This window comes from Eschscholzia californica, unplaced genomic scaffold, assembly GCF_041429995.1.
Source record: "Eschscholzia californica isolate CP2 unplaced genomic scaffold, dmEscCali1.0.p SCAF_6, whole genome shotgun sequence".
NCBI classification, from domain to species: Eukaryota; Viridiplantae; Streptophyta; class Magnoliopsida; order Ranunculales; family Papaveraceae; genus Eschscholzia; species Eschscholzia californica.
In genome coordinates this window covers 39,509,486-39,535,001 of record NW_028238483.1, presented here as the reverse complement: position 1 = coordinate 39,535,001, position 25,516 = coordinate 39,509,486, and the positions used below count along the sequence as shown (strand labels likewise).

Below are 25,516 nucleotides of genomic sequence, written 5' to 3'. Positions count from 1 at the left end.
TTGTTGGGATCAAAGCAAAAAGTGCCATCATTGTATATATAATTCCGTTTCTACCCTTTACGCCCATTGCGTTATCATTCTCTCTCAGACTCATTTTTCTTTATATTTCCTCTCTGTACTTGTACTCTCTCTACTACTCTTTTTATCATCAAATCTGAATTTCTATCTCATTTTCTTTCAATCTCTTTCCAAATTTTTTCTTTTTCTTGTTTGTTGATAAATATTCCTGAAATCGAAAGGAAGGGTGAGTTTTTTTTCTTCAGTAGGAAGTCTTGATTTAGAGAAATTGATGGCCAATTTTTTTTTTTTGCTTATGAAACAAAGATTCATGACTTGGAAAGAAATTTTTTTCTACATCAAAGATTTAAGACTCTCAAACAAACATAAGTAGTCTTCCATTAGAGCATCTCCAATGCAAGACTCAATCTTAAAATCCTAAGTGTCACTTAGGACTTTTTTTTTGAGAAAAAACCTCTCCAATGCAAAACTCAATTGAGATCTTAAGATGATGTGGAAGCATTAAGTTTTAAGAGCATCTCCAATGCAAGACTCATTCTTAAAATCTTAAGTGCCACCTAGGACTTTACAGTTTTTTTTGAGAAAAAACCTCTCCAATGCAAAACTAAATTGAGATCTTAAGATGATGTGGAAGCATTAAGTTTTAAGATGTCTCAACTAGAAACTCTATTTTTGAGATCTCTTTTGAGAGTCTTAAGTGTCCTAGTCATCAAATTTAATTTTTGGACCAATAGAAAACCTTTCTTTCTCGACCACTTTTTCCTATTAAATGTATATGTGACATGTGTCTCTATTAGAGTTTTTTAGAGTGTTGCATTGGTGAAAGATTTGAATTAGAGACACTCAAGTTAGCCACATAGGAAAAAGAATCTCAATTGAGATAAGCCAATTAGAGTTTTTTCTGAGTTTTGTATTGGAGATGCTCAGTATTCGTATGTATCTTTGCTTCTATTTTTTTTTATTATTATTGTTTCTATTATTTCATTGTTATTTCTATTATTTTATATCTCTTATAGTACCTTATGATTATAAATAGAGGGAAGAATGAGTCTTTGAACTCGCTCCATTATTATTATTATTTTTATTAACTAACAATGGCGACTATTTCTGATTGTCAAGAGGAAGAAAATCAAGTTCAGAAGAGAAAACCCTCACTTTCTGGAAGCTCCTCCATTGGACCTTACGATGGTGTTCTGAAATCCATCCTCGATAAACAGTCTCCATTAACAGTTACTGAAACTGTTTTTGATTTTCTTCGCCGGAAATCTGATCTTTTTAAGGACGATGAAGTTGACAATAAAATTTCTGCTCTGGTTTCTGCTGCTAAAGAGAAGTGCAATGCGGACGAGGAAAGTAAGAAGAAGAAAGCTGAGGAAAGAGGTTTAAGCGATGGTGGCAAGGCTGAGAAGCGGTTCAAAGAGACGGAATCGTCCGTACCTGCTCAGGTGGAAGTGACTGAGAAAATTGCTTCGTCGGAGGAGAGTAAACCGGAGAAGAAAGATGATCCTACTGTTAGAGGTTTAGTTTTACTCTGCTGGTGACTTAATAGTAAAAAAAACTTTGAAACCCTATTTTCAGATTTTACTCAAATCTTGTCTAGTATGTGAGCTTGTATGAAGCAACAAAAACACACCATTTGAATTGTTAGGCATTTCTAGGGTTTGTAGATTGAATGCTTCAAGTATTAACCAAACAAACTTTAAAGTCACGATCATGAGTCATAAGAAGAAGAAAGTATTTTAGAGACTTATAGAGGCCAATAATAGCTAGGGTTGATGTTTACTGTCTTGGCGGTTTCTCGTGTCTTGTGGATTTTCCAAAATATGATTACCGGGAATAACAAAACGTAGTATATTTTTCCGTTTTGTCAAGAATAGATTTAGATGAGATTGATTTTGTTACTAGATAAATTGATTAATGATTCCAAGGGAAATAGAATTGCAAATTTACCCACTTTTGGATTCGGCATTCCCACGTAGGAGGAGGAGGAGTGGTGTTACCCCTCGGAAGTCGGAATGTCTTACCCACTTTTGGATTCACTCATGTTGTACCAAACACTACTCTAGAATACGATTCATACTAATCCCATTCCATTCTCGAGCACTAAACATCACGTGAGAGTTCATTGAGTCACTTTAGGTGAAGGGTTGTTCTGGTTTGAAGTTTATGTCGCTAAGCTTCGTTACCTCGTACTTGTGAAAGAAGTTGACATATTTGGTTACATCCTCTTCAATTTTAGGTTTTGAGAGTCGTTTTTAAGTTTTGTTTCCATAAGTCGAGCTTTAAGTAAGGTTTTTCAGGAAGAGACCATTATGGAAATTAGCTCACCTCTTTGACTGTCAAGGCACCTAACTATATGACATGGAGTTTATCGATATTCATCTTCATTTGGTCGTTCTATCCAAGAGTGTAGCTTCAATCATGATCATCTGTTTCAGATGGATATGTGTCATGTATCAATCTATTATCTATTGTCAGATTTACAACGACATAATCAGAGTACTCTTTTGCAGGGGATTCAAAGTTCATATCTATTCCACTGACTAAGCATAATCAAATGGAACGGTGGAAATATTTGGTGAAAGGTGAACCTGAGATCGATACTCAAAAAGTGGAACCTGAAAGCAGCAAGCTCTCGGACTTGGATCCTGAAACTCACCAAACTGTGGAGAAAATGATGGTAGTTTCTCCATGCTGATTCTCTTTTTTTTTCACCTTATAGCTTAACACCATATGTTCATATAATTTGTATAGGGTGCTTCTAAAGGCACCAGGCCAAAGGGCTGTTAGCATCCATCTCTGTTAGCACCAGGCCCAATCGCTCTTTTCTCTGTTAGCACCGTCTAACTATGTAGGCACCGGTCAAGTGGAGTTAACCTTAACCCCTCCATTCATCTCTCACAAAATCCAACCAGAATTTCGGAAAGAACAATGATGCCCTAAGACATACTAGACGGACTAGACCAGTCCGTCCGTTTCTAGTAAGTCACGGATTAGCCAATCCGTTGCTCTTCACATACTCACGGATTGGCTAATCCGTTTCTCTTCACGTAATCCACATAGAAAACTCAATTACCTCTCTCTCTAGATATAACTCAGTAATTTAATTACCTCTAAAACCCATTTTGTAATATTACCAATTTCTCTCTCTCTCTCTCTATATATATATCTTCAAGAATCAAGATACAGTCTTTCACCTAACAACCTGTGGGAGGGGTGATGCGAGATGTTCTGTTGATAGAAAATGAAATTGTGATGTTGTTAATTGGTTCTTGATTGTTTAAATTAAAACCTAAGCATTGGTAGTTGAAGGATTGATTCCAAGAAGAAGAAGATAGAGAAATCAACCCAACAATCCGAAATGAGTGATATCTTCACTATGTTTTACATGACATCCCAACTAGGTTGACACCTCATGGCACCTCATGAAGCATCGACTTAAAGCCTGACCCTGATAACGAGAAATCTCATAAGATAGAATAAAATTAGGCGCAACACTCCACCAATTAGCAGTTGCCAATGAGCAATCTTCATTTGCTAGCCGGTCAGCAGCAGCATTTCCTTCAAGTCTTAAGTTTTAACAAGTGGTTGTAAAAATCTACAATAGATTATATCAAACTATGATATTTGAGCTCGAGCTCATTAGAAGAGTCAATACAGACAAGGAGGATAACCAGCCAAACTTGACAACCGAAACAAGATGAATTAACGACTGGATGTAGGAAAACTAAGGAAGAGCCTTTAAAAGGTAATTGTTGTTAGACTTTTACGGGGTGCCTTTTAGAATTTCGCATTCTTACCCAAATGGATACAGAAATTGAACATCTTAGGGTTTCTCTTCCCAAATAAATCTAGGGTTTCGCGTTCGTCATCCTCTCCCTAGTTCAGGTCAAGAAACTTGGATTCATAGGAAACTTAAAGGCATAGAAATCAAGCATTAACTCGAGATCAAGAAAGTCTAAAAGAGATTACGTTTGAGACGAGAAATTTAGAGACATGGAAATCGAGCATTGCACTTGTTCCAGGACAAGTGGGAGACTGAAGGAGATGCCCTTCGATCAAGATGGCAGTGCGATTAGTTTGTCGGACAAGACAAGAGACGAAGATCGTCAAGTTCGGACGTTTTAGGGATCGCAATGTTTAACTAGGAACTAATTATGATCTGACATAGATTTGTATCAGTAGCAGCTAACGTCTGTACCATACGACAGGGTACATAAAATAATGTCGACTCGAATAAAAGATCTGACTTGAGGGAATGAGATTGATGACATGGATTAGATCCAGTCAAAATGATCTCATAGGCTCCAAGAGAAATACAGACAAAGATAGCACGTGACGGGTCAAGCGGCCGGACCAAAATAAATGGTCAGACACATGACCCAGGCCATGCAAGGGGTCGGACCCATGTGGCACGACCAGATGCATGGGTCAGCCAGGACCATGTCCTGTGGACATGGGCTGCCCTAGGGGAGTCCCAGATGGGACAGATTTCCCATCTGGGAATCCCACTTAGTTTATGATTTCAGGTCTTTTTGGGATTCCTAATTTGAATAGAATTCCAACTATTGTAGTCTCCATAAAATGACATGGTATTGATAGAAATATATGTGGAAAATTCTTAAGAAATTCTCTATCTCTGACTACATCGAGTAGAGAATAGAAAGTTGAGAATCAATTCTCAGGCTATCTATCAAGTCAAATTGAGAAAGAGTTCTAATCTTCTTTACTCACTTAAGTTCTAGCTAGCCTAAAGAGTAGAAGATCGTGTTGATTGTCTGAGTGTCTCAAGTAAAGGAGTTGCAAGTTGGAGCTCCGGATCTTCGAGAGAAAGCATTCTAATTAGTCTGAGGAAAAGAGATAAAGGTATAATTACTATCTCTTCTAGTTCATTGTTAGTTTTGACATGAATTCGGGCAACCTAGTGTTAGACGTATAGACGTCTGAGATTCTTCTTAGATCATTAGGAGATTCACAACCCTACAGTGGCATCAGAGCCTCTTGCAGAACTAATTTTGACTAATTACGGACAAAATTCGAACTTGTTTATTCAGATGGATGAGTCTGGAAAGAGTTCCGAAAGTCAATTTGATTAGTTTTGAATTAGATTTAACCAATTCGTTTACCTTCTGAAGATTCTTCGTTATGTCCCCGATCGACCCCTTCTTCTTGCCCTGTGAATTGCTTTACAACAGATCCGGTTTGTGGTGTTGATGGCGTTACCTACTGGTGTGGTTGTGCTGATGCTTATTGTTCAGGAACCCAAGTTGCCAAATTAGGGTTGAGGTTGATCGGGGACAAAATTCGAACTTGTTTTGATAATTTTCCCTATATATGGGTTCCGAATAGCCCTATAGTTTTGAACTAACTTTCGATAAGTGTAAAATTGGAAAATTGACACGGTAAATTGATGACATCTGTAAAATAGATGTTAAACTAGCATTAAGTTCAAGTTGTCTTTTGCTTAAACTTGCATTGCATTAAACTTGCTAGGGATAGGGGTTCAAGTTGGAAGTTGGTCATAACTAGGGGGCAGAAGGAAAATGATAATCTATATATAGATAGATGGCAGTTGTCTTCTGCTTGCATTAAGTTGAAAGAGTTTGGAGTTCAAAAATTGAATTTCAAGAATTTTACCTTCATACAAGAATTTCAATGGACAATGGTTCAGATTCTTTAGATGCATCAATTTGGAATCAATTGGAACCCCTGGATGAGGTACATTCTCTCTCTCTCTCTCTCTGCATGCCCTGTTATCTCTCTCCAAATTAGTCACTTATCATAGCAGATGGTGAGATTGTTATTGAAGAAAAAGTGGATCTTTTATCAGTTCTTGAACTTTCTGTTCTTCAAACTAGTCCCTGTTTTTTCTCTCTCTAATTTTTGTATACTTTCTTGGGGGGTCTTCCAGGAGGCTAACAGAAGAAAACCCCCAACAGATTGGGCTGATCTGCAACTGCCTGGGGACGAGGAAGTAGGAGCACTTGATCGAACTTACCCCAATTAAACTGGAGGCCAGAGACTGATGAGGGGGTGCCACCTCAAAATGAGGTACATTCTCTCTCTCTCTCACTACTGTAGTTGTTATATTTTTGTAATTCTTTTTCCCCGTTTCATCCGACCTCCAACCAAACGCGAGTACCACGTATGATTTTTCTGAAAATCTTCTCCAATGAGACACTTTGCTAGACACTCTATTATGAGGTGGATGCATTTATTATAGAGAGTCTCAATAGAGATAATTTAAAATTATAGTGTGTTCTTGAATTTTCTAAGTGTCACCTCATGAAACTCTAAAAATTTAAATCAATAGAAACTCTTGTTTTTTAACTACTTTTTTCCTATCAAAATTAAAATTTAAAATTATAGTCTAGAGGAAGTGCCACCTCAAAGTGAAGTCACTGAATCTTCCTCCCAGCCCAGCACCTCCACCAAAGTGTTAGAATATATATATATATATATATATATTATAGTTAGGGGTTGTTTAGTAATTTGCCCTTCAAGGGCCTTTTAGTCTTTTATGTTACTATATATTTGTTCCTTGTAAAACCTAGTTTCACTAATGAAAACCCTTGCCTCCATTAGAGTGTTTCTTTCATCTTCTTCCCTTTGAATATTCTTATTGTCTTCAACATGGTATTAGAGCCTTTAAGATTTGAAGATCTAGGTTGGTAATATCAACTTCAAAGCGGTCATGGTAGGTTAGTGGTGATTATTGGCGATTTTGGTTTTAGAAAGAGGGGGCGATTTTGGATTTTGGCTTTAGAAATGAACGAAGTTGGTGGTTTGGAATTAAATTGGCACTTTTCGTTTGGAGGTTTGGAATTAAATTGGCACATTTGAATTGACCATTTTGAATGGTGTTGTAGTGGTTTGGAATTAATTGTTGGGTGGTTTGGTTTAGAGATTTGGAATTAATTGGCAGTATTGAAGGTACTCTGGTTTGGTTTGAAATTAATTTCAGTTTTGAAGGTATTGTGGTTTGGAATTAATTTGTTGGGCGTTTTATTTGGGGGATTTGGAAATTATTGGCGGGTTTGAAGGGTGATTTTCTCTTCGTTTTTGCTATTCTCGTTGCGGATCTGGTATTGCTATTTCACACTTCTTCTTCTTATTTGTATTTCTTTAGCTAATTTGTTTGGTGGTGTTATTTGCTTGGTTATATTTGGTATTGAATTAAATTGAAAAATGGAGGGTGGAAAAGATGATTCATTGCAAGCTATTAGTGTAAGGTTGAATGGTAAAAATTACTCATATTGGAGTTTTTTGATGAAAAATTTTTTGAAAGGAAAATATTTGTGGGATTACATTGATGGTACTGTTGCTCAACCAATTGATAGATCGAAAGAAAATTTTGCTGAGTTATTTAGGGTTTGGGAAGCAAACAATTCGAAAATCATTACTGAATTAATAACTCAGTAGATAACACTATTGGATATCAGTTGGCGAAATTTCAAACTTGTCGTGAGATGTGGTTTTACTTAGCCGATATGTTCCAACAATCGAATTTTGCAACACAGTATAAGTTAGAAGCTGATATTAGAAATATGGAACAAAGAGATAAGAGTATTCAAGAATTTCACGCTGCAATGACTGATCTTTGGGATCAGTTAGCTCTTACAGAATCTGAAGAGTTGCAGGCTTGTCCTCCTTATATTGCTCGTAGGGAGGAAGGTCGTTTGGTTCAGTTTTTGATGGCTTTGCGTAGTGATTTTGAATCAATTCGTAGTACAATTTTGCATAGTAAACCACTTCCCTCCATTGCTAAAGTTGTTAATGAGCTTATGGCTGAAGAGACACGTCTCAAGTACCAAGCAAGGAAAGACATTATTCAAACACCTACTGAAACAGTGTTAGCTGTTCATTCGAAGCCAAATCAGAATCATCAGAACAAACCTCATACAAAAGTTGCTATGGACGAATGCAACTTCTGTAAGCAAAAGGGTCATTGGAAGGCTCAATGCCCCAAGTTAATGAACAAGTCGCAACATAATCAGAGACCTCAAAAGCCTTTTCAGTATAACACCGCAACAGTTATACCGCCATCTGACTCGTCTGGTTCTAGTGGTTCATCTTCCTCTGTGCCCAAAACTGATAATGTGGTTGATCAATTTCAAATGTTTCAGAAATTTCTTGCTATGCAGCCACATGCCATGTCCACCTCTGCTCCGCAAGGCCCATTAGCTCCTAAGCCTTCTAGTACTCCATTAGACTCACTCTCAGATCAGTTTCAGAGATTCTTAGCCATGCAACCTCATGCCTTGTCCTCTTCTGAAGGTTTGTCTTCTCTTATTTCTTCGTCAGGTATGCCTTCTTCAGTTTGGATTTTAGATTCTGGCGCCTCTCGTCATATGTCTCCTGAGTTATCATCTTTTGTTTCATTAAAGCATATATCTGATCTTCCAGTCCGAACCGCTGATGGCACACCAATGTCATTAAGTGGTATTGGCTCTGTTGTCACACCTAATCTATCTCTTCAGAATGTTATCCATGTTCCCAAACTTACTCTAAATTTTGCTTCTATTAGTCAGTTGTGTGATTCTGGATGTTTAGTTTTATTTTCTTCTACTGGTTGTTATGTACAGGATGTACAATCCCAGAAGCTGATTGGGACAGGCCGTAGGCATGGGGCATTATATTTTGTAGAGGAGCTGAAAGTACCTGATGTTGCAGCTTCCACTTTTGACTTGTCATCCTTCCGTTTGAGTCCTTCATCTTCTAGTTTTTACTTATGGCATTCTCGTCTTGGTCATGTTTCAGCATCTAGGTTGAAATATTTAGTGTCTACCGGTGCATTAGGAGATTTGCAAGTTAAAAATATTTCTGATTGTAGTGGTTGCAAACTTGCAAAATTTTCCGCTTTACCTTTTGCTTCGAGTCTGTCTGTTTCAGTTAAACCTTTTGATCTAGTTCATTCTGATGTATGGGGTCCTTCTCCTGTTCCCACAAAAGGAGGTTCTCAATACTATGTTTCCTTTATTGATGATTACACTCGTTTTTGTTGGGTTTATCTTATGAAACATCGTTCTGAATTTTATGATATTTATCAACAGTTTCGAGCCTTAGTTAAAACACAATATTCCTCTATCATTAAGTGTTTTCGATGTGATTTAGGTGGGGAATATACTTCAAATAGGTTTCGTGAGTTGCTTGTTATGGATGGAACTATTCATCAATCTTCGTGTACAGATACTCCTCAGCAAAATGGTGTTGCTGAAAGGAAGCATCGGCACATCGTTGAAACTGCTCGTTCTTTGTTATTGTCTGCCTTTGTTCCTAGTGAGTATTGGGGTGAAGCTGTTCTCACCGCAGTAAATTTAATTAACAAAATTCCAACTTCCCATTGTTCAGGTTTGTCTCCATTTCAAGCATTGACATGGCATGCTCCTGACTACTCGTCCTTAAGAGTATTTGGGTGTACTTGTTTTGTTCTTCGTCCTCATGTTGAGCGTAGCAAGTTATCTTCTCGTTCTGCCATGTGTGTATTTCTTGGTTATGGTGAAGGTCAGAAGGGTTATCGGTGTTATGATCTAGTTGCTCGTAAATTTTATGTCTCTCGTCATGTTGTATTTTTAGAGCATATACCTTATTTTTCTATTCCTGCTAATGCTCATGATGTGACTCCCTCTAACCTAATCCATATTGATCCTTTTTCTGATGTTTGTGATACTCCTACTACTGATGTTGAACCTGCTGCACCTGATGTTACTGATGTTCCTCTCACTTGTGATGTACCTCCAATTCCTACGACTGACCAAGCTCTTAATGAGATTGCACATCCATCTTCTCGTTATCCTCATCGTGCTCGTAAGTCCACTCAGTTACCTGATTTTGTTTATTCTACCTTTTCTCCTTCTTTTACTTCTTTCTTAGCATCTATTCATTGTCACTCTGAGCCTTCTTCCTATAAGGAGGCAGTTGTTGATCCTCTTTGGCGAAAGGCAATGGCTGAAGAACTCTCTGCTTTGCATAAGACTGATACATGGGATTTGGTACCTTTGCCCTCTGGTAAACGTACTATTGGTTCTCGTTGGGTATACAATATTAAAACAAAGTCTGATGGGTCTATTGAGCGGTACAAAGCAAGACTAGTTGCTAAGGGGTTTTCGCAGGAGTATGGGATGGACTATGAGGAGACTTTTGCTCCGGTTGCAAAAATGACTACTGTTCGTATGCTTATTGCAGTTGCTTCGGTTCGTCAATGGCATATCTCTCAAATGGATGTTAAAAATGCTTTCTTAAATGGGGATCTTCAGGAAGAAGTTTATATGAATCCTCCTCCTGGTGTTCCACATAAATCTGGAGAAGTTTGTAAGCTTAAGAAAGCATTATATGGTCTCAAACAGGCACCACGAGCTTGGTTTGAGAAGTTCTCACATGTAGTTACATCTCTTGGCTTTGCTTCTAGCAATCATGATTCAGCTCTTTTTGTCAAATATAGTGTTGCAGGTCGCATTCTTTTGTCGTTGTATGTTGATGACATGATTATTACTGGTGATGATATTGATGGTATTGCATCTTTGAAGTTGCAGCTAGCACGCCAATTTGAAATGAAGGATCTAGGCACTCTCTGTTACTTTTTGGGGATTGAAGTAGCCTCTACCCCGCAAGGTTACCTTCTCTCTCAGTCCAAATACACTACGGATATTCTTGAGCGTGCTCGTATCAGTGATACTCGGACAGCCGACTCTCCTATCGAGTCTAATGCTCGTTATTCTTCTACAGATGGTACTCCTTTAGCAGATCCTACACTATATCGTACTATTGTTGGCAGTTTGGTTTATCTCACTATTACTCGTCCAGATATTGCATATGCTGTGCATGTTGTTAGCCAGTTTGTGGGTTCACCTACTACAGTTCATTGGGCAGTTGTTCTTCGTATTCTGAGATATCTTCGAGGTACTTGCTTTCAGAGTCTCCTTCTTTCATCAACTTCTTCCTTGACTTTGCGAGCATATTCAGATGCAGACTGGGCGAGCGATCGCACAGATCGTAAGTCTATTACAGGTTATTGTGTATTCTTGGGCGATTCTCTTATTTCTTGGAGGAGCAAGAAACAGACTGTTGTATCTAGATCATCTACTGAAGCTGAGTATCGTGCTATGGCGTCTACGACAGCTGAGATAGTTTGGTTACGTGAGTTACTTGCAGACATGGGTGTTTCCGTTCCAGAGGCTACTCCTATGTATTGTGACAATCAAAGTGCTATCCATATCGCTCATAATTCAGTCTTTCACGAACGCACCAAACACATTGAGATTGATTGTCACTTTACTCGGCATCATTTCACTCAAGGCACCATCAGTTTGCCGTTTGTCTCGTCCACTATGCAGATTGCTGACTTGTTCACCAAGTCACACTCGGTTCCACGCTTTCGTTTCTTAGCTAGCAAACTCTCGATGCTTTTCAACACCGCATCGTGAGTTTGAGGGAGGGTGTTAGAATATATATATATATATATATATATATATATATTATAGTTAGGGGTTGTTTAGTAATTTGCCCTTCAAGGGCCTTTTAGTCTTTTATGTTACTATATATTTGTTCCTTGTAAAACCTAGTTTCACTAATGAAAACCCTTGCCTCCATTAGAGTGTTTCTTTCATCTTCTTCCCTTTGAATATTCTTATTGTCTTCAACACAAAGTTGGTGCCACCTCCAGTATTACAGCACCACCACGACGTCCAGAGCTCGGTCATTCTCCAATTGCAGCATCTGCACTGTCATCCTCATCATCATCGCCAACGGGGACTTATCCTGCACATCAACCAATTCGATCTTTAGCAGACACTGTGAAATCGACACCACGTATCCGAACCACCAATCTGACACCGCCACCACCACAAAGGACTAAGAGGGGTCGTCCACGAAAGGAGCACCAACAACAAAAAAAAAACATAAACCTACCCCATCCGACCCCAAGTAACCACCTGTAATGGCTCATATAAAATACATCATAACTAAAGTAGTAAACTCCAGACTCAAAGGCAATACAAATACCAGACTAAACAGATTTTTCTCCCTCATTGTGAAGCAATATAAGAGTTCATGACAGTTGAAGAGAAGTTTAAGCGATAACAAGCAAACATCGAACATTACCGGTCATGATTCTTACTATACTCATTAATTCTTGAACTCTTTTTTATTTTCACAACTCTTCGATTGGAGAAAATAGACTTTCAAGTTTTGATACGAAGTAGTAACATACTGTTTTCAGAATTGAACAAAAGATTAGTCTCTCTCTCTCTCTCTCTCTCTCTAGGGTTTGATTCTTATTTCTAAAATGGGGTGAATTTTTTAGAATAGACATATTTCAATTAACTCACCTAACATTTCAATTTCGTTGCTAATAACTTCACCCGGAATTGGTTTTGTTTTCTGAATAGGTGTTTTCCCGCGCAAATTTCCAACTAACTATTACAGAAAATGACAGAATTACCCCTGTTTCTATTTTCTTTCAACTTTAGCACTAGAACAAGAGATTGTTTGTCTCATAACAACTAATGACCATATTAAATAAAATACATTTGATTTTATAAATGACTGAAAATTCTTTCTTTCTAATCATAACTTTTTTCAATACAAGAGCCGATAGATTTGAAAGGAAACCTTCTAAACTTTAAAACCAGCCAAATTCGACAACCCAAATAAGAAGAATGGATGAAAAAAGAATTACACTTAAAAGAGTTTCACATTTTTCACATAAATATGCAGCAGCTGAACAATTAACTACATCTGACTGAGTGCCTTTTTATCAAGCTTTAAAGTGATTATCATATGCAAATGAAATTACTTGAACAAAAAGGAGAAAATGTAACAAAAATAATACATAGATGTTACAAGATTGGCTTGATATGGGATACTTTGTATGAAGAAAGAATAGCAAGTTTACAGGAACCTAGTTCATGAATTTCCTGCAATTTGGTGCTTTACAATGGCAAGGAACTTTGCAGTCATCCGGATCAAACAAGTAGTCGTACCTGCCAAACAAACAAATACATTGAATTACTACAAAATAAATTTGTACCATTGTACGTAATTTATTTATAGAAAAAATTTGCACTCGTAAACTTATGTTTATTTAGGCAGACAAACTATCAATCAGTGTGGTGAAAACAGTACGGATATAGACATAGAGAAAAAGTGAGAGAAAAGGGTTGTAGGAGGTACATACGTTAGCTCATCGCCTGCAGAAACATTCGCTTTAGCAATAAGAACAATCCGGCTTTGGTCATCACTCACACTCATGATCCTTGCATAGCAATTTGGCATACACTACAGCAGAAGTACAAACTTAGATTTCATGATTGAGAGTGGAAACCAATCAAATTCTAGAAAACATATAATTTCTTAGAGGGATTAAACTGCGAGCTTCAGTTTTCCGTTTTATTCCAAATAAAACAGTGCTACATAGACCCTGTATTTGACCCTTTTGACTGCCTCATAGGATAATTAGCAGCATTTCACAAAAATGTGCATCTTCAAATCTTTGAAACTGCTAAAGCAACAGTAGTAGTGACCCCCAAATGGTCAAGTGGAGGGTTTAGGGGGTTCAGTTTTACTAACTCCAGATAACCTTCACATGATCTAAACCATCTAATTTGAAATTCTAACTACACAGGTAAGTACCAAAAAAGGAGAAAAAGAGTAACGAATCAACTCTAAAACAAGACAAAAAAGCTTGCAAGTTTTCTCTAATTCCCATAATGTACTTACAGAGTGATTTATGAGGCGGGCCATATTCCCTTTATCTGTTGCATCGACCACTACCTCTTCACTGATTTTAAATAGCTGCATAAATTTAGACAGGCTTCAGATTAATATCAAAGCTTCTGAACAAAATCATGATCCAAGTTAAGCTTTAATATTCTCTTTTTGGTACTTCTTGTATTTTTGGGAATATTCATAATCCAAGTTAAGCTTTAATATTTACGAGCAAACACAAACCAATCCTTAGTTTGCCCTAATGAATTTGGCAAAATAAGATATGAAACTTGGACACAGGATAGGACGTTAAAATTTGCAAATCTCAAAGAATAGAATCTGTTAAACTATCATCACTAACCAAAGAAATTCTCTTGTGACCTAAGTCATGCAGGTTATTGAAAATGGAAGAATGAACAAAGAAAAGTTTAGAGAAGTGACTTACGTAACAGTCTTTGCCTTCCTTCTTGTAGCGTGCCTCTCTCAAGTCTGCAACAATTGGTCTGACTTGCTCACCGCGATACTCAAGAACCTGGAGAATCATAGACAAGTTTTTCCCTATTTCAGAATTGCATTTCGCTTCTTTATAAAAGAAGCACACGATATGTTAACTATAAACAACAAATTATTGGGTTTCCCTTGTAACCCCATGTATTGCTGAAAATTACTCTTTAGACCATTTGTGACTAACCATTTATTTTAAACAATCACTTTTTTCCTTCTGTTGTTTTTGATCAATATATAGACAAAAGACCTATTTCAGAAAACATATTTGTCAAATACAGTTTGTGGTTTGAGAAAGTGTTACAATATAATTCATGGAAGGGCAAACCTTCTCAATAAAATAAAGAACTAATAAATTGTTAATTGGAAAAGGAAAAGAGATTATTTTCTAGTACAACATGATGGTTCAAAGAAGTACCATTTCTCCTTCTTGAATAGTTTTGCGTGCAAAGAGGCCCCATCCATGAATACCAGATCTACCAAAGCAAACCCTATCCTTTTCGGTTCTCTGTAGCCAACAATGAGAACCAGCAAAGTAAGGCTAAGAAAGCATGGAAAAATAATCAAGCATGGAAATATAATATAATAAAGGAAGGTGAATTTGCCTGCAAGTCGTTAATGCGGTCCCTGAATGTAGAGAAGGACTTCGTGACCTTCTCGTCCTATTAGACAGAAAAGCACAAGCACTTTAGTTTCTAATGATTCATCTCAATGTACAATGATGGATTATAAAGACGAAACCATCAAACGTATTAAATATAAGGAAATTACCCTAAATGTATTCAAGCTTTCGATCATGTCCAATGAATGATGGCAAGGCCCCATTACTAGATGGGTTATTGGCCCTTCTCCCATCCCCCTCTGAAAATCAGAACAAGAAAATGAGACAAGTACAACAGAAATTATCGACCATGAACCCTTTAAGGTAAAGAGAAACTGAAGGATTCAAGCTTTATTTTTGCTACAACTACCAAATAGCAGTAAAAACGATAATGTTTGTGTGCATGTGTGTGTGGATGAGAGGGAGAGCACTAAGCACTTAAGCACTATCTTCTTTTTCAGAGAATTTGTATATTACTACATGAATCACATCTTATGGGTTGTGCATGTTGTGTTTGGGTAAAATTAAATTAAATTTAACATTGTTCTTTGAGATAATAACATTCATCAGAATATTGAGTCTCTTACAAAAACATGAAAATACCTTTTTCAGTCCTTTAAATATCCGGCACCTAGCAGCAGACATCGGCTCATACTCATCAGTTTCAGAGGTTGATTCCTCAGAAATCACAGTTCTGTTACATGGAATTATCCTTGCACCAGTTCGTTTTGTTTCTTGAAGCAAGCTTTTGGTAGAGAAAACTCCCGAGGGAGTCTGTACGACTAAACCGTTATCTGGGTTCGGCGTCCTGTAAAGAAATAATGAAGCATTTATTAGGAAAAATCAAGCTTGGTAATGTCAGAGACTCTAATATCATTATTAGCGTTTGGCGAAGACATTGAACGCATGTATTTCAGAAATGAAATTGTTTCAGAGCTAGTGCTAATCTTCAAATTATCAGGTGGGGTCGTAGAAAGCATCTATAGGGATACCCCCCACACATACCCTCTTCAGCTCGACCTTTGCTCGCTATTCCATACATAGATAGGATAAAACACATCAGGAAGCAGATAACTCTTACCTGTGAGAAGCACAATAAGAGACCATCTTTGTAGTCTGTTTCCCATGCTTCTCCAAGCAGTGTAACTGCAAGACGGAAAGTGCCAGGAGGAAAGATTCATAAAAAAGTACATAATCATTAGAGAAGAATAAAAGAATAACATGCAGCAGTTATTAGTGAAAAAAAGTTGAACCTAAGTTTCAGTTATCTTGTCATCTCATTGCCACTAACTAACATGATCAAAAAGAAATTGCCAGTTTGGCATTCTGAGGACGCAATAACTGTTATTTATTGATGCCAGTCCATAACCAGAAGTAATATGCTGATGGTTTAAAAAGCTCGACTATTTCAATAGAGACAAATTTCAGGGATAGCATAACAACCATCTTCTAGACAGCGATTCAGAAAGAAAAAGATACAGAACAATATTAGTTGATCAACGGGAATCTACGAGTGGATAAACGTATATTGAGAATAATCTTGAGCAGCTTATCTACACCCAATACTTCAATATTATCTTGCGGTCAAAATAATGCCCAGTACATATACTAGTTTTATCACCGTAGTGAACAAATGACTCGGTAGCTTACCTCCATTCTGTAACCCGCTCTTGATGCACACATTGCATGATAATTTGTCGAGCACTTGTAACACTGTTGGCATGTCCCGTGTTTTTGCTTGCATATCACACAGACCTGAAGGATAATGTGAAGAAACAAATCAGATACTTGCACCTGCCAAACTACGTACTATAGGATATCACAATAAATTTTCAAGCTATCCGCAGTGAAATTTTGGTAACAATTGGGGAGATAAAGAATTAGACTTCAAATTCCAAAAAGAAAAGGTAAGTAAATTTCAATGTATGTATTGGAATTTGAAAGCGGTGCTTGTTATTAAGCCACTCATGACTAATTATAAAACAAAAGATTTTACCTTCAAAAAAGAGTTTGATGGAATACTCAAGATTCCAACAGCTGGTTCCATTTTCTCGTCACTTGAGAAAGATACTTCAGGTTGATACCAAGCACATGTAACATGAACCCACAGTCCTTCAACATCAGATGGCTTCAGAGCACCACCTATAGATGAAGAGCGTGATAAGAACAAAAAACATTAGTTAAGATAAAGGAAAATAGGAACTACCATTGAAGAGAAGGAAGCATTAATGAATAGTGAAAAATGAAGTCTCAAAACGTATCTAGATTTCTCAGAAAATTAGCATGACAATTAGAAAGTTGAGAGTTCTTTGGGGTGTGAAAATATATTTTGGAACTGCAAGCTGTGGTTCAACTCATTTCTCATGGTTCAACCAGCCACATGAGTCACAAACAAACATGAGTGAGTTTTCTAACAAAGGAAGAAAAACAGTTTATTTGTAGATTCAGAAGATGCAAAAGAATGTAGTCTTCCTAAAAAGAGCTCTTTGATACTCGCGAGTTGTGTCAAAATATTAAAGTATAAATATAGACAAAACCAGAAAGCGTTCTGCCAAGTTCAGGAACATGCCTTTCACAGGACAGAGGCAACATTCTCTTGGGACATCAGGTGTCTCGCATGCTCTGCAAACCCAGGATGTGAAGTCCTTAACATGTGCCGCTCCATAGCACTCTTGGTGGACAGCCATTTGACATCTGGAACAAAAGTGCATACCTGTTAAAAATGTTTCTTGCATAGTTCAAGCTGAAAACTTGAACTCTAGTAAAGCTCTAGCACTATGTACTTTGGTCTCACCAAATAATCAACTAGTGACCAACAATGAAATACCTGATGCAGATAATGATTTTATTGTAATCCCAATCTTCAACCCATCTACAAACAGCACATCTTTCCGTCGTCCATTTAGCATTAACAGGTTCGTAGTTCTCTGCCATAATGACATTATCAAATGTTGTTCAATGATGGAACTGAGATTCTGTAGCATAGATGACCAGTTAAAAATGGATGTGCGGAAGAGCAATCTTACCTTTCAATAAAGCAGTTAACTTCTCTTTTCTTAACTTCAACGGAAATTGTTTTTGTGTATTTGCATAAGCAGGTCCAGATTCGTGATATTCTGAGATCTCCAGCATCTGCACAGTACGGAGTTAGGAAATAATAAGAATGTTTCATGACAGACATGATACAATTAAAATTCCATTCTCACATCTGAGAAGAAAACTTGATATCGCTGCCATTACGAAACTTTCTAACAAAAACATATTAGAACTTAAGCTGATAAATGCAATACTACCCTGCCTAGACCCTTAAGTTTATATATCTCGAGAGTCGAGATTAGAAAAATAATATCCAGATTTTCAAGCAAAATTACTAGATGTATCCAGGACCCTCATATGCAAGCCACACAACCAAGCAGCCCTCAAAAAAGTGTGGACGCAACTAAACAAAACTTTTTTGTAACAAGATAGAATATTACATTAAAATTTAAGGAGTGTACTGAACAAAAAACTTCAAGAAACTTGATTATAAGAATAAATAAAAGAGAAAAAAGTTGCTATTTTGTGAAGGTGAGAGTATTAAATAATCTACGCCTTTCTTAAACAAAAAAAGGAACTAGTTAGTCTAATACAAAGATAGATTAAAGCACAAAAATATTCCACTTATAAGGACAAAAGTCTCAGTGTCTAATGAACTGAAATAGGGCAAAAAATATCGATGGAAGTTACCAAGTACTAATGTTGCTTTGAGAGTTTTCATATATTTTCTTCTAGATGCGAAACAAATTATCTACATCTGGCCAATGAGATCTCTCTTGGTTTGTGTTCCAGGAAAAAGTGCCACCATAACAGATGAATGCATAATTAGTAAAAAATAGTGTTTAATAGAGCAAGATCTGAAGTACAAACCCATTCTGCTAGTGGTTGTGCTAATCCTTTAACTCTAACACTGGACTTCCAATTTTTCTTCTTAGAACCTGTATGACGCTCCCAGTCACAAAGTGTCATCTTCTCTGGTCCGCAGTTACCACATCTACATACAACTCTGTAACAACTATGAAATAAAATAAGTGAAGAAATTATCTCATTCATAAAAGATATAATACAGTCATCATGTGGCAAATGTGGCCATTAGTACTCAAAAACCAATCAAATGCGAAGTAAACCGTACGGATGTGAGTTATCTGGGAAACAGGAGAATTTATGTTAAATAGTCTAATACGCTCGCCAAACGCTTCCAATCACTTCAGTAGGTAATATAATGTGAGATTTTATAGGTATGTCATGTGCATACTTGGGTTTAGTCATGCTTGGACCATAAAAACAACTCTAGGTTAACTTCTGTGGTTGGTCCACAAGCAAGAAAAGTAAAACATTACAAATAGTCAATATAAGTAAGATGAGATACAGTTGTGCATGTTCATGTCCTATTTTGGCATTTTTTTTATCAATTGTGACTAACATCTCGCACGGATATCTTCCAGTAACCGTGTTTTGTAGATAAACATAACTCTACAGTTTGATCATTTCATAATCATAAAGAGAAAGGTAAAATAAATAAAGCAGGAGAAGAATGTTATCAATATAAACTTTTCTATCATTAACCAGTAAAGAAACGGAATAACAGTATCAAGTGTTCTTTAATCCTTACGCATGAAGACTTGGAAAATATATCCCCTCGATTCCACTGCACACAACAACTACCCTCTCCGGTAGCAAGTTTTGAGTTCTCTTTTTGTCTGATCTGTTTGAAGAAAAAAAAAATTGGCATCGTCAAACAGAGTTTACCAGGGGAAACTTCCTATTACCAGTACTGAACAGCATCACAGATTTATATATACATACATGACTTTTTGCTGCGCTTTTTCTGATTCTGACTTTTCACGTTTTAATTTTGGTGTGCAATCTGGGCAGTAATAGTCGGTGTTCTCCAGATTCTTCAGCAATCAAGACAAAGGAGAAAAAAACAAGTTAGTAATGAGATGCTAAGAAGCCCGTCTAATCAAGTCACAACAGATATTGATGATACGACGATTCCCCATTAATGATAACATACCTTAAGATGGTTGCTAGAAATTTTGGCACACTCTGCGTGGATCCAAACCTCACATCCATCACAACATACCTGATTAACAGTAAGCATAGACAAGAAATTGATCAGAGGTTCAGTTTATTAAGGGAGGGAAACGGAAGAGATAAAACATGTCATTCAGATTGATGATTGACTCACCCAACTCCCACTATCTGAATGGTGCCAAATTTTCTTGCATATACCACAACATTGTTTTGACTTGACTAGCTGCAGCATAACATATTACATACCATGTTCAATAAACATATACAGACAACACTAGTGATCAAGAAAGCTACACGCAGTACAAAAGAAGGCATGGCATACGAACCTTTGCACAATGCTTACATAAAAGTTGGTCTTTGGAATCTGAATCTTTCATTTTCTTCGTAGTTTTAAATGGCAACCTCAAGCCACAGCCCTCACAAAGTCGTCCATTTCTTTTCTGACGGACATCCTGTACAAAGAAACGAAAGTTAATGACTTCGGGAAGTTGAATGAATATAACAGTATCTCATCTTAATTAGCACTAGGATGTTATCATTACTTCAGGCCTAGATAAGTTCCAATGTCCTGTAACAACGTGTAACTATATGATCCATTTGACGATTGATTCTCAAATCACTTTAATGGGGTTACAGTTCTCAGAATGAGCTTATCTGATTGAGATTTGAGGATGTTCTATATCATATGCAAGGGCATTCCATACAAACTGTAATGACTAATGAGGAACTTTCCTCTTCAGGTCATAATTGATTATCATATTACATCTCTCCTACACAATTCCAGTTGATCCCACATAGATAGTCACCAACATAATCCAAATACATTAACCATTTATTGAGACAACCGCTAACAGTGCACAGACACACATAACAAGAGAACCAAAAAAGAGGACAAGAAGGATACTAAGATACAACTTGCCTTGTTCTGGGAATGACACTCCTGATCCTGATTCATATTAGCTGCTTCTCCGAACCCTCTGGGAATGGACTGGTCATGAGCCGGCTGGCCCACAGATTCGCTCTTTCCCATTGAAGCTGTGTCCATAAAACCATGCTCAGTTAGAAAAGCCTCCTCTATTGCCAATCGAAAATCACTGGGCTTGCTTCTGTGCAGCTGGGTTTGCCCCTGAAATCTGGAAGACCCAATTTTTTTGTTAAACCCAAGATCAAAATTTTCAATACTGCAATTGACTCACATTATAGACCTCAAAAAAGGTACAACAAATTCTCACCTGTCAAGATATTCAATGAAAGGAAATATCATTCCATGCTTCACCCATGCGTAGTCCTGTTCACCAAGAGGCATACATAACCGAACGATGAGCAATTTCAACGAAAGAAATGAAGACATACCCATATTGGGGAAAAATGCTGTTATATAGAGAGAATATAATGATTTAATTCTTACCCTTTCTCTCTTATTTCCAGAGTATCCATAGAACATGACACAAATGGCTCCAGCAATACAAGACTTCAAAACACTATCAGGAGCTTGCAATATTGGATCAATGACAACAGCTGGCCAAGCAGGATACCTCTTCCCGCATTTAGCCCAAACTATATCACCTAAAACAAAGTCCTCTGGTCTATAAAACCCCTTCCGCTTCTCCGTCGAGTTCTTCTTCAATGCTCTATCTATACCTATTGGATGAAATATCTTAGGTTTTTCTTCAACTGCACAATTTTCAACTTGGGTCACTTGAGAGCTAGAATACTTCTTAACCTCGAACTTCCTAGACCCCAAATAACCACTTCCTTCAAACCCTCTCTCCTTAATCAATGGACGAAATTCCGAAGTTGGGTAGTTCAAGTTCTTCTCTTTAACCCCGTATTCATAGTTGGAGATCTCACTAAGAGCTTTTCTTTTCTTATTATCTATAGTTTCAGCAGCACCGAGACTTGATAACTCTTCCATGTTTAATTTCGCATCTTTCTTCCACGAATCAAGAACTGAATCATTGAAACGAGAAGGAAGTACCTGAACTCGACCACGAGAAGTTTTCACAATCTGTCCATAACTAATCTCTTTCGTATCACTTCTTCCAGGCTTTTTGTATTGATTCTCACCTGGGTAGTGAGAAATTTTAGTAGTATCAGAAAATGTTTGTTGAAATCCGTAGCCATTTAACGGGATCCCACTAGCGGCCATGTTTTCTAGAAGCTGGAACGGGTAATTAGTACTAATGATCTTCCTCTTCTTCGATTTATCATAACTTTTATCATCTTCAGTACTAAAGATTTCAGCTTTACGCCTCTTCAAATTCGGCATTTCAGATTTCAAGATCTTTTTTATAATCATCTTTTCCAATCACTGCCTCACCTGAAATCCAATATCACTAATTCCGCCTCTTCGAATACCAACGCCCTTGTCACAAACCCTAACTACGAGATCGTAAATCAAATCTCAGGTTGAAAATTTTTCGATCTTGTTTTAGCTTCAAAGTTGGAAGGAGGTGAGAAATTAGAAGAGAAACCCTTAATTTCCCTGCCAAACCTCGTAATTATAGAGAACGAAATGCAGAAACTTCAAAATAGAACCGGAAATTACAACAGCGACCGACAGATGAGTGACAGAGAGAGAGAGAGAGTAGAGGGAGAAGGCACTTTAAAGAAACGAATTCGCAGGTGGCCGTCTTTGCCTCCAAAACCCCCAAACGGAGAAAATTTGGAGGGAAAATGTGGAGGGAAGGAAGGGTTTTCGTGGGACTTTGGAATATTTTTGTGGGTTATTTACCATAGTAGCCCCCTAGTTTATGACTAGTTTCCTTTTTGGCCTCCTAGTTTATATAACATATCCAAATGGCCATTTTTTTATATTTTTCGCTATATTCTTGATGTAGAGGAATTGGCCGAAAAATACGTGGAAGAAATAGATGCGGCCAAATATAAAAGTGACAGACTAAAACGGCCAAAACCGAAGCTACGGGTGTCGGAATTGAACGAAATTTTAAGGGATGGTACGAAATAGCATTCTGGTCATTCAGTGCGGCTTCGCCACCACCGTCCCACTTCGAGGGTCAAATTTCATCATTTAGGGGCTCAAAACTGACTTTTGGTAGTTTTTCTATTTTTGAGAGTTGTTTTCAGTTTAGGATTTCTGTTATTCTAGTATTTAAATTTTTTAGGAGTTGCTATTTGAGTTTGACTAAGATTAAGAAATCCTATGCCTATATAAACAGGGTCTAGAAGTTGTTTCGGTCATTCAATTCAATTAATAATATTTCAGTATTTTAATATTACATCGTAAAGTTTCGGTTTTGTAGTCTTTAGACGAAGTTCTAAGGCTTTTATTAGTTTTCCGCTACGTCAAATCTAGCCATTGTTGTCTTTTCGATTCCATTTTTACCCTCACTTCAATCTGTATTTATGCTATAAGTCAAAGACGGTCCAAACGTCTTACACTTTATATGTAATATTTAACACTTTTGTATTTCTCTGACCCCACTTTATGATCTCGTTTTTATTTGCTTACTTATTTATCGTCAGTCGCCGGCAGAGGTGCCTGATTGACTATCCGTTCTCAATTTTTCATCTATTATTTCCCTCTTCCCTCATTATTAATTATTTTATTATTTTTTCTATCGCCACCACAGCACCACGTGTCTCTACTTTTTTTTTAGCGAAGTTAGTGTGGTATGTGTACCATATTTTATTTTAACTACTTCACAAGACAAATGAGTTAATATTTTAACAAAAAAAAAAAGACAAATGAGTTAATTTCTCCTATTTTTGTATTTTGTCACAAATCTAACTTAAAAAGAATTCTCCCTTTCTCGTACTTTAGGTATCTCTAGTGGTAGAAACATAAAAGAAATTTAATTATAAAATGATTAAAAAATGAAGAAATTGTTATTGAACAAACAATGTCACCTTCTTTAGGGAACATTTTTGCCTTCTAGACAATTATGTCATAGGCAAAACGTTACTTAAGTCAACCTAGCTTAAATCTATTCATGGTTACGTCTATGTCTCTGGCATATCACCAGTCGCTGATATGCAACGATTTTCCTTCGAACAATATGTTTTGTTAGAATGAAGATTATCGACTGACTATAAGTATGCGATCTCTCTGGAAAAATGACTTCTCTGTCTTTCCACTACCACATGTTTCGCCATAACCACTGTCATCTCCATTTTTCGATCTCTACTCTTTTTATTTCCAATGCTGGCAAGGAAAGAAAAAAAGAAAGAGTTGAAAAAAAATGCGATGAAGACACCCAACATTTTGTCAGTCGTATGTCTGCAAACAAATTTCATTTCGGCTACATGCCTGGCAAGGAAGTGATTTGATAGGGATGTGACAGCTCGAGATTTGGCGTGGAAAAGGGAGATTTGGTCAGAGGGGTGTTTTGGGTATAGAAAATTATTGCTTATGGCATGATGATGTCACCACTGCCCGAAAATTTGATTTTGGGGCCAAAACGAACTGCCAGACACTTATGGGAGCCAAAACGGCGAGTTGGTCACAAATCGAGGGCCAACGGCATTAATCCATTTTATTAATACGAATTTGTGTTTCATCCTAGAACAATTCAAATGATGGAATTCTATAGATCACATTTAAAACCCCCTCAAAAGTTACGAGCTATCTATGTGTTTATCTCTATTTTCGATCGATTTGGGAAAGAAAAATGAGCTTTCTAAAGGTACTAAAAGGTCCAATCACTATACAATCTTTCAAAAGCACTCCAAAAATTCCTACATTTATGCCAAATAGTTTAATTTGAATTTATAATGGTCAGAAATAAAAATTATGATTTTTCCACCAAATATTTCAAGGCGAACAAACCGTCCATTATTGTAAAGCAATCCTACATTGATGGCGAGACGGAGTGTGGTGCTTCTCTTAAGAAGTTAAGCACCATTCTTTAGTGAGGCTTTTTAAAATCGTGAGGCCTAGGTGTGTCAAAGCGGACACTATCACTAGCAACCCAAAAGATTGATCTGCATCATCCTATAACACTTTATCAGCACGATTTGCTCTACTACGATGTGATCTTGGGAGGGTGTGTTGTAAAACAATCTCACATTGGTGGCGAGACGAAGTATGGTGCTTCTCTTAAGAGGTCAAACACCAGCATTTTAAAACGTGAGGCCCAAGTGTGCCAAAACAGACGGTATCACTAGTAGGTCAGAAGACTGATCTGCACCATCCCATAACATCCATTTTTTTCAAAAGCAAAAAAGGAAAAAAAAGAAGAAGCAACGATACCCTAAATTGAAAGATTAAGTATCCCACAGGCCACAGGAGACTTTTACGGATTGGATGTTCCATCTTATCCCATTCCTTGTAGCAACCTGTGTCTCTTGAAATGTGTAAATCCCCAAGTGGGAGGAGGGTGGCATCGCATGACCAATAACCAAAGTTTGGAACGTTGTGGTTTAAATGCCCACACGCGCAGCATACACGTTCTCATGCGACAAGGGACGAATCAGCCTATTAGAAGAGATAGACAGAGGAGAAAGAAAGTAGCGTCACCTCATGAAACTTGTGCCAATCACAGATGAGCTATTTGTAGTGTGGACAGTTTTCAAGTATATTGCTATACATCACTATAATTTTGCTGCAAATGGACTTGCAACCGAGTGTTTTGCACAATGTAACCAGATAACGCA

The 25,516-nt window shown here is 37.2% G+C and overlaps 2 protein-coding genes across 3 annotated transcripts in view; one reads left to right on the top strand and one right to left on the bottom strand.

The window, feature by feature from the left end:
• The first annotated feature begins 1,097 nt into the window (after positions 1 to 1,097).
• The window catches only part of LOC147534705 (protein BOBBER 1-like), an 83,899-nt gene continuing 59,480 nt past the window's right edge, over positions 1,098 to 25,516 (top strand). Inside the window, exon 1 of the mRNA XM_086646483.1 lies at positions 1,098 to 1,536. Coding sequence (XP_086502609.1) covers positions 1,113 to 1,536 — 424 coding nt within the window. The 5' untranslated portion in view covers positions 1,098 to 1,112. The remainder of the gene's footprint in view (positions 1,537 to 25,516) is intronic.
• Positions 12,691 to 22,659, bottom strand: LOC147534713 (histone-lysine N-methyltransferase ATX4-like). Of its 2 annotated transcripts, none has more exons than XM_086646267.1 (23): positions 21,309 to 22,659; positions 21,133 to 21,188; positions 20,820 to 21,033; positions 20,227 to 20,352; positions 20,055 to 20,123; positions 19,881 to 19,949; positions 19,670 to 19,761; positions 19,476 to 19,568; positions 18,734 to 18,878; positions 17,854 to 17,959; positions 17,655 to 17,754; positions 17,397 to 17,521; positions 16,824 to 16,969; positions 16,478 to 16,582; positions 15,909 to 15,973; positions 15,431 to 15,635; positions 14,998 to 15,087; positions 14,832 to 14,888; positions 14,645 to 14,734; positions 14,168 to 14,254; positions 13,735 to 13,809; positions 13,193 to 13,293; positions 12,691 to 12,998 (listed from the first exon to the last, which is right to left on the bottom strand). In XM_086646267.1, exons 1-23 carry the CDS (start codon positions 22,197 to 22,199, stop codon positions 12,917 to 12,919), a joined length of 3,189 nt encoding a protein of 1,062 aa, XP_086502393.1. In that variant the 5' UTR covers positions 22,200 to 22,659; the 3' UTR covers positions 12,691 to 12,916. The 2 variants fall into 2 exon arrangements, with proteins under 2 accessions (XP_086502393.1, XP_086502394.1); XM_086646268.1 differs by having other exon boundaries at positions 18,734 to 18,869.